This window comes from Macrobrachium rosenbergii, chromosome 10 (assembly GCF_040412425.1).
Source record: "Macrobrachium rosenbergii isolate ZJJX-2024 chromosome 10, ASM4041242v1, whole genome shotgun sequence".
In the NCBI taxonomy this organism is placed as follows: domain Eukaryota; kingdom Metazoa; phylum Arthropoda; class Malacostraca; order Decapoda; family Palaemonidae; genus Macrobrachium; species Macrobrachium rosenbergii.
The window spans coordinates 41,639,651-41,661,128 of record NC_089750.1 but is presented as its reverse complement, the minus strand read 5'-3'; the positions used below and the strand labels follow the sequence as shown (position 1 = coordinate 41,661,128).

Genomic DNA, 21,478 nt, shown 5'->3' with positions numbered 1-21,478 from the left:
CTTAAGATACCAGGTTTAATTTGAAGATCAGACACTGGGCACCTCATCACGCACACACACATACATATATATATATATATATATATATATATATATATATATATATATATATATATATATATATATATATATATAATATATATGGTATATATATACACATACATTATAATATGCCAAGTGTGTTACCAAGTGTGTATTGTAATGCCCTCTTAACTTCTCGAATTCTTCACACTTTTTGGTTACGCTTGTTACTACAACGCCTTACATCCATGTGCAAGATATATATATATATATATATATATATATATATATATATATATATATATATATATATATATATATATATATATATAATATATACTTGCACAATTTATATTATATTCATGTGTATATACACTCAAATATATATACATTGCATATATTCATATCTATTATATATTATGCATATATAATGTGTTAATGTGTGTGTGTATATATATACATAATATATATATATATATATATATATATATATATATATATATATATATATATATATATATATATATATACATATACATACATGTGATTTATACATTTATATCCATGTGTATATATACACAAATATATATACACATTATATATATTCATATCTATTATAATATATATATATATATATATATATATATATATATATATATATATATTCTTATATATTTTCCATTTGTCTCTTTTAGCCTGTTAGATAAAAAATCAAATTTAACGGTGGCTGAGAAGAAGCCATGACAGGGAAGTGAATTTAGGTAGGCCTATCCCTCCAGATCACCTGATTTGGGGGAAACAATACCACTCCTTACCCCCACCATTGGATGTTTTTCGTTAGGCACAAAGGGCGAATTAGGGATGTAAATGGGCTGCTCTCCTTACCTTTACGAGTCTTAGCCATAAGATCTATTTCCCTTCGAACTTTGTACTGGTGGAAATTGCATTTCAGGTCGACCAATGTCTTGTGCCCAATGCGGCAAACAGAAACACGAGACGCTACGCGCCTACACAGACTCAGAGGACTCCTTTCCACTCAAGGGATCAGACTCACTAATCGTGAGAGCAGTCCCATTCCTTTGTACACTGGCGTTGTGAACCTCTGCGGCTGCAATCTGTCTGCTGCAAGCGAGCTCCCTGCACAGAGGCAATCAGGTACGATATGAGGTGCAGCAACGCCAGTCTCTGCTTTTTCTTCTCGTGAATTTCTCTCCATTTTCCGAATTTCCAACTTTTCATTCTCCTAGCAAAGGCCCCCTTCATCCAAATAAAACCCAACAGCCCTTGCCCCTCATGGCTAGCAAACTCAAATTAAATTAATTCAGTGGTCAGAATTAGATTCCCCTCCATAGTGTTACCACAGGCTAATTAAATCTAATTGATCAATTCCTCCATCGTGACTACTTAAGTTCATGTGAGAGAAACTCATTCAATTTTGAATGCTAACCTGGAATTCTCTTCCAGAACCTGTTATCCAGCCCCTCTGACGGTCTGTGTCCCTGCCTAGAACAAAACCCTAGCATAGACGTCCAACTGCCGTCCTGTCAAGTGCAAGAGTCTTCTGATTAGCAGTCTGAGACACTGGACAGTTCCCCTTGATACCCAAGTGCGTTATCCACAAAATCATTTAACCAGTAGCAACCTTCACGGTAAACTGCTACATGTTGAACTATTTCAGGGCCGTAGCCTTTTTATATTCAGCAATTTGCTACCCATAGTCTAATTTTATAGCACATTGTATGTGCTTGCTTGCTACTCTTGTCAGCCTTTTCATCTTAATTTCCTGATTGCTTCATTTGTAAATAAATTTTGTTTAAAGTAAATAACCAGTTAATTTTCCCCCCAAACATGGCGACCTCCAATTCTCCGTTTAATTAGATGTAATATCAAGGGAAGTCAGTTTATCCATTCCCTTTACTGCTTACATTCTGGGTGCTTTGTGTTGGCTTTCAAGGCAGTTAATTAAAATAAACCAATCCCATTCTTCCAGCTGGCCCCAGAATGTTAACATTGTTGATCTGGCCAGGATCCTAGTCAACTATTTCATCTATCCACCCGCCTGTGGTGCTCGCGCATGGTAACACTGCATCCCGGGCTTTAAATAGTTATGCTATGTGTAAGTTTTAGGTAAATAAAAGGATATCTGGGTGTACTTTGGCAACTGAAAAGTGTTTTAATAATTTACTGTATGCGAATTACACCATTAATATTCGAAATAGGATATTGTTATTATTGTTAATTGTACAGTAAGCTGCCTTTTCGGGGTGGCGAATGGAACAGCCAGACGCTGTGGCGGGAAAATTGCTTCTCTCGCTGTTCACCACAGCAAGATGGCAACTTTATTGACCACACCTACTCTACTACTAAGCTACATGTTACTTCATTACACATAAGTATATCAGTATATACTTTTAATTTTTATAAAGTGCGTTTTAGCCAGAGACGATATGACGTAACTTGGTTTAGCATCTGTTTAATGGAATTTGTGGAAATGTTATTTTTGCACTGACTGTTTTTAGAAAGGAGAAAGCTCTGGTTGTACTGCTTTTTACTTCAAGCTGTCACCTTATTCGCTAAAGTCACTGGCATCAATATCATTGCTGTTATTATAATGGATTCACTTAAGCTGGAACCCCAAGAGTGGTGCATCTTGATTAACGAATTACAGTTCAGCAAGAGGGGGGAGGCGGGTGGAGTGTGTTGTTCCGTCTCCCTCTCACACTCCCTCTCTCCCCAACCGCAATACAACTTATTCACACAAATCACCTGATTGATAAAACATATGTTCACTTTGTTTTTATGAGGAAGTATTCGCTTTTCATCATTCTTTCGCTTTTCATCATTCTTTCTCGAGAACGTTTTTCAGCCAAGAATATTAGGGTGGTAATCATACAATGCTGACAATATCTTTATGACGAGCCAAGTTATAAGGAAAAACAATTAAGGATTTTTTTACATAAAAGTGTCTGCTGCCGCTGATGACTCTATGGTAATTCCTCATTTCTCATAGTTGACTGAAGCAAATTTGTAGCTACTCCTTTTATTTAACATTACAATTATGTTAAAAAGACATATCAGTGCTAGGCTACATGTTATTAATAAATGAACATGTAAACAACTGTAAGACTCCTTTGATTAAGGGATTACCACCCCAATAGTCTTGGCTGGAAAAATGTCTCGAGAATGAATGATGAAAAACAAATACTTCCCCATAAAAATGAAGTGGCAAACAGATGTTTTATCATTCGAGTGATATGCGTAAGTTGCATTACGGTTCTGGAGGGAGGGAGGGAAAGAGGGGGACGGAACAGCACACTCCACCCGTACCTGGCTAAAACGCACTTTATAATTAAAAGTATATACTGATACTCTTACGTGTAATGAAGTAACATGTAGCTTAGTAGCAGAGTAGGTGTGGTCCAATAAAGCTGACATCTTGCCATAGAACAGCGAGAGAAGCAATTTTCCTGCCACAGCATCTGGCTGTTCCATTCGCCACCCCGAAAAGGCAGCTTACATTCAACAATAACAATATCCTATTTCGAATATTAACGGTGTAATTCGCATACAGTAAATTATTAAAACACTTTTCAGTAGCCAAAGTACACCCAGATATCCTTTTATTTACCTAAAACTTACACATAGCGTAACTATTTAAAGCCCGGGACACAGTGTTACCATGCGCGACAGATGAAAATACCAACTGTTGTATAGTAACGAGAACTAGCTTCGCTATCACTAGACTAGGAAGGAAACGAACCGAGGAATAATACAAAAATCATAATAATTTGATTCCGTTGTTCACAAAGGCAAATAAGACTAGACTGAGGTACGGATAACAAGGTAAGGGTTATTATTATAATTGCTGTAAAATTAAGAACGTTAGGAACAAATAGGGAATAGTGTTTTGAAAAAAAGGGAGGATTAACAGCAAATCTTTGTTAGAATATTCATATCATATAACATAGAGGCGAGAGCACAAAAAAAGTTCTTAAGTTAGCGATGCAGAATAACTTCCCGCGAACTTTTGTGTCATAAGAATAGCAGCTGTGCTGTGTTGCCAGAAGACTGATCGTTAAGAATTAGAAAGTGCTTTGCCAGGGATTTATTGCACGTGTTAGCAGGGAACAGTTAGCTAAGAGTGTTGTTTGAAAACAGTTACGGCAGAGAAAGTGTACAATTTCTGTATTGTAAAGTGTAGTTCGAAAATTCGAGTTGATAAAATACGCATAACGACCTCTGGCAGTCTGGCGCTGTACCAATTCGGCTGTACTAGCTCGGCGCATGCACTTTCCTGCACCCAGCTCCCACAATTCAAAGATCGTCATATCCAGTTCAAATTTACATTTCATGTTTAAGTAAAGTAAAGGCATTACTGATGTTTCAAGTTAAATAATGCAATTCTGCATATCAGCAACACAATTCCATCAGAAAAGTGTGTTCTTTTTCTTAAATTTTAAATCACCGTTGTTATATCACTCGATCAAGACAACCAGTAGCCACCAGCTGTTTCTCTCTCACGCACACCCAGTTCCACTACTTATCGTTCACTTGCCGAACGAAATTCATTTCTTTTCACCCACTAACATAAACCCTAACGAAATATCTTGATAATAATTTAAAACCTTTTCCACCATATAACTTGTCATGACGGGTGCTAACCATTAAAATTATGTAAATACCAAAAGTACCTTTTAGAAAAAAAAAGTAACGACGTAATTTTGCATAAAGTAATTTATCATAAGAAAGTAGAGTAACTTAAATCACACAACGAATACGTTCCATTACAAATACGCTCTCAGAGAGAGAGAGAGAGAGAGAGAGAGAGAGAGAGATTTAAATGAGTATTGGAAAATAAACCCACTGATTCATAAAACCAAGTACAATGTTTTTTTTTCTCTCTCTTTTCATTTTTACACCAACCTTTGATCTTTTAAAATCCCCATTCAATTATTTCTTTTACTCATTCACACAGTGCTCAAATTTACATACGCGCCCGTGTTCACTGAATTATCTCCCATCTCTATTTTTTCACATTAAGTGCTTCAGCGGAGTGAACTCTCGTGCGTTTCCGAGAGCATACGTACAACCATTTAATAACAGTTATTGACTGTCGTGCACAAGTGGGTGTCCATTATCCAAGACTTGCGTATACCACAAGCACCAAACCGCATATTGAGTGCAAACCCCATAACCTTCCTTTCCTCATATCAGGAAGCAATCACTAGTTCCTAGAACTAGCCACCCATGAGTGCAAGCCCAAGGGTTTCCTTTCCACAGTGCCACTAATCTGAGGCACTGCCAACGACTTAAGTTACTGAAGCGCTTACCTTTCCACTTTGCCTCCTTACTCACATTCTGCCTCAGGCAGTGTGCCATTTCCTTCGGTGCAGTTTTGTTACACTGCCCTTTAGTGTTGTTCCCCGGAACACAACAGCACCCCAGTGCCCCCAAGACAAAGTACTAACATATAAGCTACTGCACCAAAGACAGTGTGTCAGCCCACAAGGACCTTAGCTCCTTGAGGATCACTTTCACTTTGCAAGCGCATCTGCCCATAAGAATCATTATTCCTTCAGGATCACTCCATCAGTGTGACCTTCCCACGGCACACTCTACCACAGTGCCACCTTATTGAAAAGGTGCCACACCACCGAAGTGCCACCAAATTACAGGACACTTCCCCACTGTCACAGACCATTTCCCCGAAGTACGTCTAGTCAACCCAATTAAACAACCTTACCCACCAGAACCATGGTGGCAGACAATTACAAAGCCCTCATGGATCTGGGGAAGGAGGCCAGTCTCACGGGATCAGACCTCACCAAGTGGGCCAAGGAACAGCTGGATGACTTGGCCAAGCAAGAGAAGGAAAAAAGACTGGAACGGCAAATTATGAAGCCAAACAGAGGAGGTATGAAGAGGAAAGATAGGAACAGAGGAGACAGCGTGAATTAGCCCTCAAGGAAAGTGAGCAAGCTCTCACGGCAAGTGAGCTGACTCTTAAGGAAAACGAGCTCGAGCTGGAGAAGGCTCGAAAAGAAAGTGCTGAAGCTATAGCGATCCAACAAGCCTCAAACCCCACATCTGCTGCACCCAATGCTCCGATCTCAAGCATTAATTCCCTAGTCCCCAAGTGGGCTGAGGAAGAACCAGTCTGGTTGGAGGAAAAAGAGGCACTCTTTGAAAATTACAACACCACCGAGATAGAGAGGGCCTTAGTGCTTACCAAGCACATGGAAGGAAAAGCTAAGGCAGCCCTCCGCTCACTGGAGAAAAGTCAAAGAGGCGACATGCTTGAAGTTCGTAGGGTCATCACAAAAGCCTACGAAATAACCCTGGAGAAATGGAGACAACAGTTCCGAGGTCTTGCCAAGGAAGTCGGCTGGTCCTGGACTGAATGGGCCTGTCACAAGACCCAGTCTGGTACCCGCTGGTTCGACTCTCTGTCGTGCAATACCTTCAAGGACAAGTCCTTGAAGGTATTGCCCTACAAGTAGGGCAACAATAGGCAGCCTACTACCAACCACCAAAACTCTTCTCCCTCTACGTCTACTCAATCTTCTCCACTGACAGTCACCACAGGGAAATCAACCCATTCAAAGGGACCTTGCCGAGACTGTGAAACTCCAGGGCACTATACAGCTGGATATCCTGGTTGTCCAAAGCATATCTTCTCTAGCAAGCACGTCAACCTGATTAGTGCCATGATCTCCGTGGCTGTGCCGCCAACTATGTCTCATCCTGAACGGGTCTGGACTCGGTCCGTCTCAGTGGCACCCCTGGATGGCTCTAGCTTACCAGTGAACCTGCCGGCTACAGTAGACACTGGCTCGGATATTAGCCTGATTGATCGGGCCCAAGTACCAGCCAGTGCCACTGCTGATGAGAAGACCGGGTGGACAATGACTTGGATAGAGGAGCAAACCAAGACCATTCTCACAGTTGAACTTCAGGTAACCACCCCTTGGGGTTCGCAACCTCACCGCCAAGGCAGCGTGGTGAATAAAATCAGGCATGGAGTGGAGTTCCTGTTGGGACAAGACCTCCTCTGAGGATGTCCTTCCCCAATGCCACTCTGCTGCTTAGCTACCTCCACCAGGGAGGCCACTCTAAAACCACCTGACCGGGACACCGCCAGTGTGACAGGAGTGTCACCGTCAGCCTTACCTTCCGCTCACCAAGATGTTCGACGGAAGGAGCACTCTCCGTGCAACTCCAGGCCAAGTCCTCGATCCTCACAAAAGGATGGCCACCCAAAACTTCCTCCCTTACTACAAAGGGAAATCGCCAGGTACCGCTGCAAGACCTGTAATGTAACAGGGCACTCAGCGAACTGGGCGAGATGCCCTAGCAAACCGAATGCAGCGGACACCACACCCAGAACCATTTCAAGAGGGTCTGCCCTCCACCCAAGACAGGAATCTCTGTCTCCCACTACCTCAGGTACACCGAGGGGTTTTGCACCTCGAGGCCCTTGTCAGCCAAGCCTGACTCCAATTCTCTGCCAGTGCCACTTGAAAGCCCCGAGCAGTGCCAAGCTCCATCTATCTTGGATGTAGCGCCTCCACTAACCTTAACCTCTGTGCCTGGTCCCGAATTAGTGCCAGTGCCGGATCCAAATCATGTCACGGATCCTCCTACGAGATATCCTCCAAACCTCACCGAATTGGTCATTGCAAATTGTGAGCCTCCGACCCCTGACGTTTCTTCTTCTCAATCACTTTCATCTGCTGAGGATGAACCTCTGGCAGACATTAACATTACACCTTCTCTGGTCAACCAGGAACTGTCCGGCCGGGATGCAGATGCTGGTTCTACCCATACGACGGTTGTTGCAGCAGCCGAATTAGGGAGCCTGCCCATAGCTACCAGGGCTACCTATAATCCTGCTCCTGATAGCACTTCTGGCCTTTCCCCAGAGTCAGTGCCCTCATCACCTCCTAGGAATGGCTTAGCCAGGCCTTGGAGGAACCAGAAGAAGAAGGGACGGAAGAGATCCAACTAACCAATACGAACCACAAGCTCTCCTTGGCACTCGTGTCCCATTGGCACAGTGCCGTTTCCATCTCAGAGTGACCCTGGCACCTACCCACAGAAAGTAGCCTGCGTGATCTCTGCCCAAGCAGACTAACATCTAACACCCTAGGCATCTCGTAGTACTAACCTTGATAATAACCTTATGAGGAAACTATCCAATACTCAAGCTGGTACACACCCCACTGCTTACCATAATTAACCCTTCAGGTTGTTCATGTCCAAAATTGTTGCATGTGTTACTCCGTAAAGCATTGCGTAACTCATAATTACTTGCCTTTAGTTATGTCAGTGTCATTTAATTTAGTGCCAGGGCCATAGGATAGTAGGCTATGTCAACAAAACACATTTACCATGCACCCGTTGCCTAGGAGTAGAGTTCCCCTGTCATCAGAGACAGCCAGTAGAAGTCTGTAAGTACCGTTGCATAGGTTAGGCTCTGCTGTAGTAAGTAAGTTAGCAAAACTAGTACCCCTCTTAGCAATTAGGTAGGTCCATTTAGCTAGCTGCAGTGCAAAGGCACAATTTATTTAGGGAAGCTAACTGCTTAGTCAGGACGAATGACTTACTTAGCCAAGGCCTTCAAGCCCGAAAGGGAGTGAATGCCTTTTTAAAGGGGGGAGCTCTTATATATTTTCCATTCCTTCCTTTTAGCCTGTTACATAGAAAATCAAATTTAAAGGCAGCTGAGAAGAGGCCATGACAGGGAAGTGAATGGAGGTAGGCCTATCCCTCCAGATCACCTGATTTGGGGGAAACAATACCACTCCTTACCCCCACCACTGGATGTTTTTTGTCAAGCACAAAGGGCAAGTTAGGGATGTAAGTGGGCTGCTCTCTTTACCTAAGAGTCTTAGCCATAAGATCTATTTCCCTTTGAACTTTGTACTGGTGGAAATTGCATTTCAGATCGACCAATGTCTTGTGCCCAACACCGCAAACAGAAACACGAGACGCTACGCGCCTACACAGACCTCAGAGGACTCCTTTCCACTCAAGGCACCAGACTCACTAATCGTGAGAGCAGTCCCGTTCCTTTGTACACTGGCGTTGTGAACCTCTGCGGCTGCAATTTGTCTGCTGCAAGCGAGCTCCCTGCACAGAGGCAATCAGGTACGATATGAGGTGCAACAACGCCAGTCTCTGCTTTTTCTTCTCGTGAATTTCTCTCCATTTTCCGAATTTCCAACTTTTCATTCTCCTAACAAAGGCCCCCTTCATCCAAATAAAACCCAACAGCTTGCCCCTTATGACTAGCAAACTCAAATTAAATTAATTCAGTGGTCAGAATTAGCTTGCCCCTCCATAGTGTTACCACAGACTAATTAAATCTAATTGATCAATTCCTCCATCGTGCCTACTTAAGTTTATGTGAGAGAAACTCACTCGATTAAGAATGCTAACCTGGAATTCTCTTCCATAACCTGTTATCCAGCCCCTTTGATGATCTGTGCCCCCGCCTAGAACAAAACCCTAGCATAGACGTCTAACTGCTATCCTGCTAAGTGCAAGAGTCTTCTGATTAGCAGTCTGAGACACTGGACAGCTCCCCTTGATACCCAAGCACATTATCCACAAAATCATTCAACCAGTAGCAACCTTCACGGTGAATTGCATGTTGAACTCTTTCGGGGCTGTAGCCTTTTTATATTCAGCAATTTGCTACCCATTGTCTAATTTTATTGCACATTGTATGTGCTTCCTTGCTGCTCCGTCAGCCTTTTCATCTTAATTTCCTGATTGCTTCATTTGTAAATAAATTCAGTTTAAAGTATACAACTGGTTAATTCAGACCCCTCCCAAACCATGGCTACCTCCAATTCTCTGTTTACTTAGATGTAATATCAAGGTAAGTCAGTTTATCCATTCCCTTTACCACTTACATTCTGGGTGCTTTGTGTTGGCTTTCAAGGTAGTTAATTAAAAGAAACCAATCCCATTTTTCCAGCTGGCCCCAGAATGTAACAATATAAATTATATATTGTTACGTGGGTCCTTCGGCTGATGAGTTAATTATTAATTACTGTAATTTATGTAGCCCCGCTCTACCTAAGACCCACATAATCCTGTCAATTAAAGCTAAAAGTTATGCCAACAGACAAGCAATTACTTAATTAGATTAGGTTGCCAGTCAGAACTATATTATTGAATCATTTGATTACTTCTGGAACAAATGAATTACATAAAACCCATTTATTACCCACCTAGTCCCAACAAAGAAACAATGCACTGTTACAGTGAGGGAATTTACATGAACCAAGCAGTCCCCTTTGGACACAGAAATATTTTCACTACTTCAGTCATAACGCAACTGATGAGCTTTCTCGTGGCCCTGTTGTAAGCAATTCTAGTATACTAAAGGCTATTCCTCTTCCAAACAATGGTATGATCAGGTTCCAAGGCTTGCCTGAGTATTACTTATAATTGACCTCTCCCTAAATCCTACTTACTGCAAGGGGAATGTCTTCTGCAATCTCACTAGGCAATAACGGTTATACTTCATATACTCGACTTCATACAGGGAATATGGTTCCATCAGGATCTTTAGTCAGTGGCTAAGGAAGGGGGGGGGGAAAGGAAAAAATGGAAGCACAATGGGAAAAATACCAGCAGGTCGGCAAATACTTGTCAATTCCAGACTTACCTTCAAGTAGGCTGCTTGTGCACTGCAACAGATGCCCGGGATATGGAACAACGCGTAACGTCGATTCACTTAGTAAATAAAAGACGAAAAGGAACAAAGGACAGAATTATCAGGAGTATGGACACGTGGGGGAAAGGCTTCCCCAGAGGAGGTCCCAACCCAACAGGAAATCCACTCTGGGCTGAATTCCACCCACCACACCAAGGCAGTGGGGTAGCATGCCCCAAGGTGTCATGACCTGGAGCTTGACTGTGGGAACGGTTGTGGTGTGGCCCTCCATCCACTTCATCTCTCACCAGGTGTGTTCATCAACCATGGCACTGGCTGGTACTTGGGCCCTGGAAATTAGGCCCACGTCTGCTGCAGTGTCGACCGTGACCAGAAGGGCCACGGGCAGGCTAGAGCCCTTAAGGGGGCCACCGAGATGAACTAGGTCTCCAGTCTCTCGGGGTAAAGTATCTTTTGCGGCCCGGCCGTGGAGAATGAGGTACTAATGAGGTTGACGAACTTGGTGGTGGTGACAAGATGTGGACAGGCCGGATGTCCAACACTGTAGTGGCCAGCAGCACCACAGGATCGGCACGGGCCCTTTGTAGGGGCTCAGTGACCTGCAGTGACTGTTGGTGGAAAAGGTTGAGTGGATGTAGAGGGAGAGGAGTTCTGGCTGTTAGTAGGAGGCTGCTTACTAGTGCCTAGCTTGTAGCAGCACTTGGCTTCAGTGTGCCGCAATCTCTTACAGTCGAGCCTGAGAGGTACCCGGCTGGCACTATGTGCTGCTGAGATGTGCTGTGGGACTGGTTAAAGGTTTCCCATAAATCAGCCATACGACAGGCTTCCATAAGGGTGGTGGGCTGCTTATCATAACTGAGATATACAGCAAGGGGCCCAGGCATGCATTGGTAAAGATCCTCCAGCATGGTCCGATTGAAGAGGTCCTCGAATGTAGTGCAAGACAAAGAGCCCAGGCATGCATTGGTAAAGATCCTCCAGCATGGTCCGATTGAAGAGGTCCTCAAACGTAGTGCAAGACAAAGAGTCGAACCAGCGGGTACCAGACTGGGTCTTGTGACAGGCCCATTCAGTCCAGGACCAACAGACTTCCTTGGCAAGACCTCGGAACCGCTGTTCCAATTTCTCCGGGGTTATTTCGTAGGCCTTCGTGATGACTCTACTCACTTCGACCATGTTGCCTCTTAGACTCTCCTCCAGTGAGCGAAGGGCTGCCTTAGCTTTTCCCTCCATGTGCTTGGCAAGCACTAAGGCCCTCTCTGTCTTGGTGGTGCTATAGTTGTCAAAGACCTATTTCTTCCAACCATGCTTCTGGCTCGTCCTCAGTCCACTTGGGGATGAGGGAATTAATGCTTGAGATCAGAGCATTTGGTGCACCAGGTGTGGGATTGGAGGCATGTTGTATAGCCATAGCTTCGGCATTTTCCCTCCTAGCCTTTTCCAGCTTGAGCTCCTTTTCTTTGAGAGCTAGTTTTTGCTGTCTTCTCCATTCTTCTCTTTCATCTTCCAGCTGCCTCTGTTCTTCATACCTCCTCCGCTCGGCTTCATGATTCCGCCGTTCCAGTCTTTCTTCCTTCTCTTGCTTGGCCAAGTCATCCAGGTGTTCCTTAACCCACTTGGTGAGGTCCAATTCCGTGAGACCTGCCACCTTCCCCAGCTCCATGATGACTCTATGATTATCTGTTGCCATGGTTCTGGTGGGTAAGGGCGTCTATCCGGATTGACTGGACGTACTTGGGCAGCAAGGAAGTGTCCCTCAGATTTAGGGTGACTCTCCACTGGTGTGGCACCTTTTCAATAAGATGGCACTGTGGTTGAGTGTGCCGCGTAAAGGTCACACTGGTGGCACTCAGTACCTCTATGTACTGGTGTAACTTAGGTAGTCACAAAAGAACTTTTTCTTCTGTGTTTCTTTTTCCTGTTTTTTTTTCTTCGGTGGCACTATGGTGCCAGTATCTTCCTAGGAACAACACTTGACTTGAGTCCAATCTAATTTGTATTTAAGGGGAAAATGCACTCTACCCAAGCAGTGTGTAACTAATACGTAGGAAAGAAAGGGAAGGTAAAAGAAAGCGATAGGTAAGCTATTCAGTTTGTGACAGTGCTTCAAATTAGCGGCACTGTGGAAAGGGAAAATAAATAGTGGTTCCTTTGAGGCCCTCGTGATTGACTAGTTCCCAGTACCCGCTGTGCTACTTCCTTTTCATGCAGAGGGAGGAAGGCTACGTTTTGCACTGAGGTCGGATAAAAGTCCTCATTCATGACAGACAGTTTTCTAACTGTGATTTTAGCTTAACTTGTCCTCATCTATCTGTGGGACAGAGGTGTTTCTGTTTATCTGCTTTATTTTAATGAATTATTCATATGTCGGCCCGTTCTTTCGAGGAAGGCGGTGCATGTACACTTTGGATTTATGCTGAATGCTTACTTGAATGAGAGAGAGAGAGAAATACTCATCCAGCAAAGTTTGTGCTGCTTGAGAAAATCAGTAAAATTATTGTAACTGCACACTGGCAGGTTTCTTATTTGGAGACACGTCTTCTTGGGCTGTTTTAAGGGACTGTCTAAGCAATCTTAACCTTCCCTGTTGCCCCCTCAGTCATACGTCTTACACTGACAAGTATGGTTAAAATGATAAGTTCTTTTCTTTTTATATAATTCCCTACATCAGTGTATTTGTATAGGAACTTTTCTTGTTATGTTTCATAAATAGTAATTCCCTGACTAAATTATTTCTTGCTTTTATTTATTGTATGGAATCCTATATCTATTTCCTTATCGATCGAAGTCTATTTTCTTTCTACGATTAGAGAGAATGATTACCATGCAAGGCAAAGTAGTTCCCAAAGTGGCATATGAGGCAGCGGACGCTACTGGACTATCGTGACGTCACACAGGTGAACAATATCACACAAACAACAACAAGGGTTTTAAGATGGCGGACTGGAGACCGGTTAACCCATTCCCAAAATGTTGGACAAGTCCCGTTATAACACAGTGAAATTCAAAACACATGGCTAGAAGCAGACTGGCGGAGGGATACACGACCTCCCGAGTTGCGGTGTTTATTTACAATGAAAAAAACACAAAGCACTCGAATTCCTCTCACAAAACGAACTAAGCAAATGTAGGAATACAGGTTTTACTTAAATACACCAACAATGCAAGTGATTTCACGTTATGGAGATGGAAAATGAATTTACTAGGATCTACGCTTTTTTTCCCCTTTATCGCGCTGACTTAAACGCTCCAAGAATCCGCCACATTTACTGAGGGGCCATTTAAGACACAAAAAGAATGGATCTGTGACATCCTGACTGGCCGGAATTTACGTTAACTGAAAATGCAAATAATGAAATTTGTCCAGTCATCATTGCTTTGCGATATTAATGGCAAGGAAACGCAATATGATTCCTCAATATGGAAACTTATTAACTTCGTCATGCTCAGTCCGTGGCCTCTCTGTAGTGACAAATGGTTGCTGGTTTGGAAATTCTATGGACTTCGTAAATTTGTCTGCCCTATCCTACGAGAGAAACGCTGGGAACATGTTCTCCCAGTACTGTCATGCAATAGCTAACTCGTTCAAAGATCAATATCATGCATTAATCCTTGGCCAGGGAAATAGCAAAATATTAAATCTTTTCTCGGTAACTTACTTAAGCGACCTTGAGTGGAATGCAGAGCTCGGTCTCTGAACGCGGCAAAAGTGTTTCTTTAAAATTTTGTAAATTGTAAACTACAGCTGCTCTCAGTCAATGCACACTCCCTACCTACGCTAATTTCTTAATTGTAAAAATGGTATTCTTACTGCTATTATACCTTGGCCTGTCTCCTTGTTTGGAAGAATTAGCTTGAAATTAATATGATCTGACTTTTCTCTTTGAAGTTAATTTGTGGTTAATTTGGTTCCAGATTCTTTATCTCTGTGAATTAATTAGAGATTGTGGCTAAGGTCACCACTGTTACATGGGGCCTTCGGCTGATGAGTTAATGATTAATTACTAAAATTTATGTAGCCCTGCTCTACCTAAGACCCATGTAATCCCGTCAATTAAAGCTAAAAGTTACCCCACCAGACAGACAATTACTTAATTAGATTAGGTCACCAGTTGGAACTATGTTATTGAATCATTAGATTATTTCTGGAACAAATGAATGACATAAAACCCATTAATTACCCATCTAGTCCCAACATAGAAACAATGCGCTGTTACAGTGAGGGAATTTACATGCATCATGTTATTAAACTTGCTATATAAACTGGAGCCTCTATGCTTGCCTCTGTGGTTGACCAGCAAAGACCTTTTCCTACCAGCCAACTAAAAAACATAGCGTATTTAACTGACATGGCTACAATGAAGAGAGGGACTAGGAAGGTCACCACTGGCAAGGGTCTGAAGGATAAAAACAGAGATGTGGGAAAGGAGATCATCCCTTCCCATTCAGTCCTCAAGATAAGTACTTCAATCTAGACTGATGTCAGGGATCACACAAGTTGCTAAGATGCAGCCTTTACTTCCTGAATTATGTCTATGACTTGCCAAAGAAATACGGTGATGATATCACCAACCCACACATACAAACCCGCAAGGGGTGTTGGACTAAATATGTGGGCTGACCAACCTACTTAGCAGTAAAAGAGGCCACCTGAGAGTGAAATAGCACTCGGAGAACCACCTATCATATACCACATGTGGGAAAGGAAAAAGTAGGAAGAGGAAAATTATATAAAAGGAACACTAATGAGACAAATGAAGAGTCCTACAATTACTGCAACAAACTTCAATTTTTCTTACATTTTAAACTTTTCACTTTGCAATTTCACTCTTACTGTGATCATGTCTTCAAAAATAGACGAAAGTTCAGTGTCTTCGAATTTTCCTTTCACCTTTCCTGCGAGTGCTTCTATATAAACAACTTCACAAAAAAAAACACACCCTTACTTTTCTAAACCAATGCTGTTTTTTCCTTTACCAATCTTAATGTCACCTCTCAATTCACGGGCATACAAAGTTTCTTAATCAAAATCCCACCACACATTCCCTAAAGAGTTAAATATACCTTAGTTTAACCAGACCACTGAGCTGATTAACAGCTCTCCTAGGGCTGGCTCGAAGGATTAGATTTATTTTACGTGGCTAAGAACCAATTGGTTACCTAGCAACGGGACCTACAGCTTATTGTGGAATCTGAACCACAACCTACAGCTTATTGTGGAATCTGAACCACATTATAGAGAGAAATGAATTTCTATCACCAGAAATAAATTCCTCTTATTCTTCATTGGTCTATCAGAGATTCGAACTCGCGGCCAGCAGAGTGCTAGCTGAGAACGGAACCCACTCGCCCAATGAGGAACTCACACATTCTCTAGTATACAGTTTATCAGTTAAAATTTACCAGGCATTCCCCGGTAAACTATTAGAATACCACCATAATATTCTCTAGTACACAAGTTTCTCAGTTAAAATGTTATCACATATACTAAAGAATGTTATGCCTCTGAAATTTTGTCTCTTTCATCCCCTACCTTTATACATAAAAAAATTTCCCAAACCTACCACTTACTAAAACTTCCCTCTCCCTGCCCTGCTAACAACAAAAATACTCCATAATGAACCTACAATACTGCCATACAATCTCCTAACTCCTCTTCAGTGTCTTTATTCTTACCCATGTAGCATCTATCTTCCTATGTGAAATCCTCACTTCCGTTTCATCAAACCATGTTGTCGTATATTACATGAATGAATGTTCAATGACACATTTTCTGCTCTCCCTCTTCTACTAAAACATTCATTTTCTCCACAGTTTAAACCAAATTATGGGCATATACACAATTACCTGTCAATATTTTATTAGTGGTCCCAGCTGCCAGGGCCAGATAGTGCAAAACATGTCTGAAATTTGTTGTCTTGCCAGCTCCCGATCTTCCAAGGAAAACGATACTTTGGTCTCTACGAGTAGCTAAAAGATCACGGTAGGAGGCCTGAGCAGCCGAGTAAATATGAGGTGGCATGTCTTCCAGCTTACAGCCTTTAAACATCTGAATGACCTGTAATAAAGCAAAATTAAAATTATAAATGATCTTTAACACATTTTTTGGTGACTGTCAGTAATTTAAAAATTCACAAGGTGCTATGTAAAATCCACATTCCAAAAATGGTTCTGTGAAAGTCCTGAGTAAATCTGCTCTTCGGGACGATCTATATGAACAGTTATTTATACAAACATCAGCTGGCTGCCAGTGCTAGCTAGCACCTTGTCTCACAATACCAAGGTTATTCAGATCATTGTCTTTGGATGAGTCATTTGACTAAACACATTCTTGTAATAGCACTAATAAATGTAGAATAAATACACTATGGATTTCCAAACTGCTGGAAAATGGAAACGAAAATAAATTTGAATTTCATCTAAGAACAATGGGATGGATTTATATACAATACATATATATATATGGATTTATATATATATATATATATATATATATATATATATATATATATATATATATATATATATATATATATATATATATATATATATATATATATATGGGTATATATATGAACACCGTGTGGGATGGGTGTAGAGGGTAGGCATTATTATATATATATATATATATATATATATATATATATATATATATATATATATATATATATATATATATATATATATATAACTTTTTATCACATCACATATTCATATACAATCATTAAGCTACAAACGTCCTTTAATATCCAATTCCCTCTACCTCGGAAATAATATATTTTCATATATGTTACCGAAGGGGAATTTTTTAGTTGATAATAAGTTCGTCGTCCTGTGGCCTCGAACCAGCGACGGACAAGAACTCAGAACTACAGTGGGCGCTTAACCCACACGGCTAGCAAGTGAGGCATAAGTGGATATCGGCTCCCATATACAAATCTCCTGTCGAACTCAGGTGTTTGTATTTAGAGACGATATCCACCCACCTCTGCCATGTTAACCGTGTAGTGTGTTTGTCGCACGCAGCCATATTATGACTTTTTATCACATCACCGTGATTCATATACAATCAGTAAGCTACAAACGTCCTTTAATATCCAATTCCTCTACCTCGAAATAATATATTTTCATATATGTTACCGAAGGGGAATTTTTAGTTGATAATAAGTTCGTGGGTCCGTGGGCTCGAACCAACAATGGACAAGAACTCAGGACTACAGTGGACACTTAACCCACACGGCTAGCAAGTGAGGTATAAGTGGATATCAGCTCCCATATACAAATCTCCCGTCGAACCCAGGTGTTTGTATTTAGAGACGATATCCACCCACCTCTGCCATGTAGTCCTGAGTTCTTGTCCGTCGCTGGTTCGAGCCCACGGGACGACGAACTTATTATCAACTAAAAAATTCCCCTTCGGTAACATATATGAAAATATATTATTTCCGAGGTAGAGCGAATTGGATATTAAAGGACGCCAGTAGCTTACTGATTGTACTGTATATGAATCACGGTGATGTGATAAAAGTCATAATATGGCTGCGTGCGACAAACGCACTACACGGTTAACATGGCAGAGGTGGGTGGATATCGCCTCTAAATACAAACACCTGAGTTCGACGGGCGATTTGTATATGGAACCGATATCCACTTATGCCTCACTTGCTAGCTGTGTGGGTTAAGCGCCCACTGTAGTCCTGAGTTCTTGTCCGCCGCTGGTTCGAGCCCACGGGACGATCTAACTTATTATTAACTAAAAAATTCCCCTTCGGTAACATATGTGAAAATATATTATTTCCGAGGTAGAGCGAATTGGATATTAAAGGACTTTGTAGCTTACTGATTGTATATGAATCACAGTGATGGGATAAAGATAAAATGTTATAATATGGCTGCGTGCGACAAACGCACTACACAGTTAACATGGCAGAGGTGGGTGGATATCGTCTCTAAATACAAACACCTGAGTTCGACGGGAGATTTGTATATGGGAACCGATATCCAATTATACCTCACTTGCTAGCCGTGTGGGTTAAGCGTCCACTGTAGTCCTGAGTTCTTGTCCGTTGCTGGTTTGAGCCCACGGGACGACGAACTTATTATGAACTAAAAAATTCCCCTTCGGTAACATATATGAAAATATATTATTTCCGAGGTAGAGCGAACTGGATATTAAAGGACGTTTGTAGCTTACTGATTGTATATGAATCACGGAGATGTGATAAAAAGTCATAATATGGCTGCATGCGACAAACGCACTACACGATTAACATGGCAGAGGTGGGTGGATATCATCTCTAAATACAAACACCTGAGTTCGACGGGAGATTTGTATATGGGAGCCAATATCCACTTATACCTCACTTGCTAGCCATGTGGGTTAAGTGTCCACTGTAGTCCTGAGTTCTTGTCCGTCGCTGGTTCGAGGCCACGGGACGACGAACTTATTATCAACTAAAAAATTCCCCTTCGGTAACATATATGAAAATATATTATTTCCGAGGTAGAGCGAATTGGATATTAAAGGACGTTTGTAGCTTACTGACTGTATGTGAATCACACTGATGTGATAAAAAGTCATAATATGGCTGTGTGCGACAAACGCACTACACGGTTAACATGGCAGAGGTGGGTGGATATCGTCTCTAAATACAAACACCTGAGTTCGACGGGAGATTTGTATATGGGAGTCGATATCCACTTATACCTCACTTGCTAGCCGTGTGGGTTAAGCGTCCACTGTAGTCCTGAGTTCTTGTCCGTCGCTGGTTCGAGCCCACGGGACGACGAACTTATTATCAACTAAAAATTCCCTTCGGTAACATATATGAAAATATATTATTTCCAAGGTAGAGCGAATTGGATATTAAAGGACGTTTGTAGCTTACTGATTATATATATATATATATATATATATATATATATATATATATATATATATATATATATATATATATATATATATATATATATATATATATATATATATATACATATATATATATATATAAAGAATATCCATTCCCCCCTCCTATTTAGCTCCTTTCTAGCTAACTTATTTCTAGGATATAATTCCCATTAGTGTACAGCTGGCGCCAATATGGCGGAACTCCGTTGTTTTACTCATAAGGACAGAGAACACACGCCTTCCAAGCCTACAGAAAATGCCCATGCCGGGGAAGACAATGAGCCTCCCTCTTAAAACCCCCCTGCTACCAGAACACACCTAGTTTTCCCCCCCTTACGAATCGTACGATGCGAAAAACAATACTCCCAAACCCCTTTCCCCCATTGCGCGATGGGGGAGGCGTGTAGGGATTAGGAAGGGCAGAAGGGCATTTAAGGGCTGGGGAACAGTTGATTTGCTTCTATAGGCATATTAACATAAGTGTGCTTTTCCCATACCCTCCTTGCTGGCTTTCTTGGCTTGCTTGCAGGTACAGCTGGGGCCCCCCGCCCCCAACGCGAATGCGATCTGCTGTTCAAAAAGGGAGAGAGATCTCCGTGACTTCATCTGGAGCGGAAGCTCCGCGATTCTCCTTTCGCCGCTGGTGGTGACGATCGTCGACGGACAGCCAATCATATTGTGGGCGCCGGTAACAATTATGAGAGGTTCGTGTGTTTGCTAGTAGTCAATTAGCCAGCCCTGTCCCTTATACTTAACTCTCTAATTTCCATGTCTTTTAAACTTTAACCTATTCCTCCACGAAACAATCTTCCCCTTTGTCCAAATCTTGCCTGTATCCCCATGCCTTGCCATTTACGTACTGTGAATTCGAGTAACGATCCCGATAAACAATCATTTATCCCTCCACCAGTGCAATCTAAGGGCTATTCTAGCTGTTAAGTTAAAAATAACCAAGCGGTAGTTATCTTTGGGCGCGTATAATTACGTGTCCATTGTTGACGCACTCGCTATTTCAAACCTCGGGCTTTCATCAAAAGCACCTTCTAGGATAATTTATGTATTGTATTTAAGAAAGTGTGGTGTAATCTTCTGTAGGAAGATTCCATTTCCCTTAGTGTGAGAAGGGCTAACGCAAACCGTCTATTTCAGGGCGATACACATGGTACGATCGCAAAATTCCCTGCTTCCATACCCATCTGCCACCACATTTCCTGGTCGTAGTTCAGAGAAGTTTCCGTTGTGGCCAACATTTTTCATGAAGATTTTCCCCCCCATCCTGGAACACCATCATAGACATTAATATTCCACGTAATCAGGGCAGACTGACTGTGATTGTTATCATTGAACTGAATATTGCAGATTGGCCCCATTTCTATCCACTTGCTTATTGCCAATCCTTGTCGTTATCGTTACAGTGCCTATTTTGAATCTGTCCCTAAGTGATCATGTTGTATGGTGTCTAACTGTTAATTTATTAATGTTAATTTGTTAAGTTTCCCTGAATAAACCACTGTAAATTGGCAAAGAATTCTAAATTCCAATATGGCGACCTTCCACCTTAAAGTATAACTCCAGGAAAATTCTGAGGTAAGTCTTCATTAACTCCCCCCTTTGTTTGCAGACTGGGCTCCCTTGGTTTCGTGGCAGTATCAATTATAATTTTGTGTGTAAATTCTCATCAAAACCGAGTCCAGCCTGTAACAAAATATATATATATATATATATATATATATATATATATATATATATATATATATATATATATATATATATATATATATATATATAATATATATACTGTATATATATATTATATATGTATACATATATATTATATGTATATATTTTATGTATGTATG

The 21,478-nt window shown here is 41.5% G+C and overlaps 1 protein-coding gene across 7 annotated transcripts in view; it reads right to left on the bottom strand.

Moving 5' to 3' along the window:
• The window catches only part of LOC136842602 (unconventional myosin-XVIIIa-like), a 1,295,621-nt gene that overhangs the window by 581,235 nt on the left and 692,908 nt on the right, over nucleotides 1-21,478 (bottom strand). For all 7 annotated transcript variants that reach the window (XM_067110180.1, XM_067110181.1, XM_067110182.1 and 4 more), the window contains one exon: nucleotides 16,559-16,769. In XM_067110180.1, coding sequence (XP_066966281.1) covers nucleotides 16,559-16,769 — 211 coding nt within the window. The remainder of the gene's footprint in view (nucleotides 1-16,558; nucleotides 16,770-21,478) is intronic.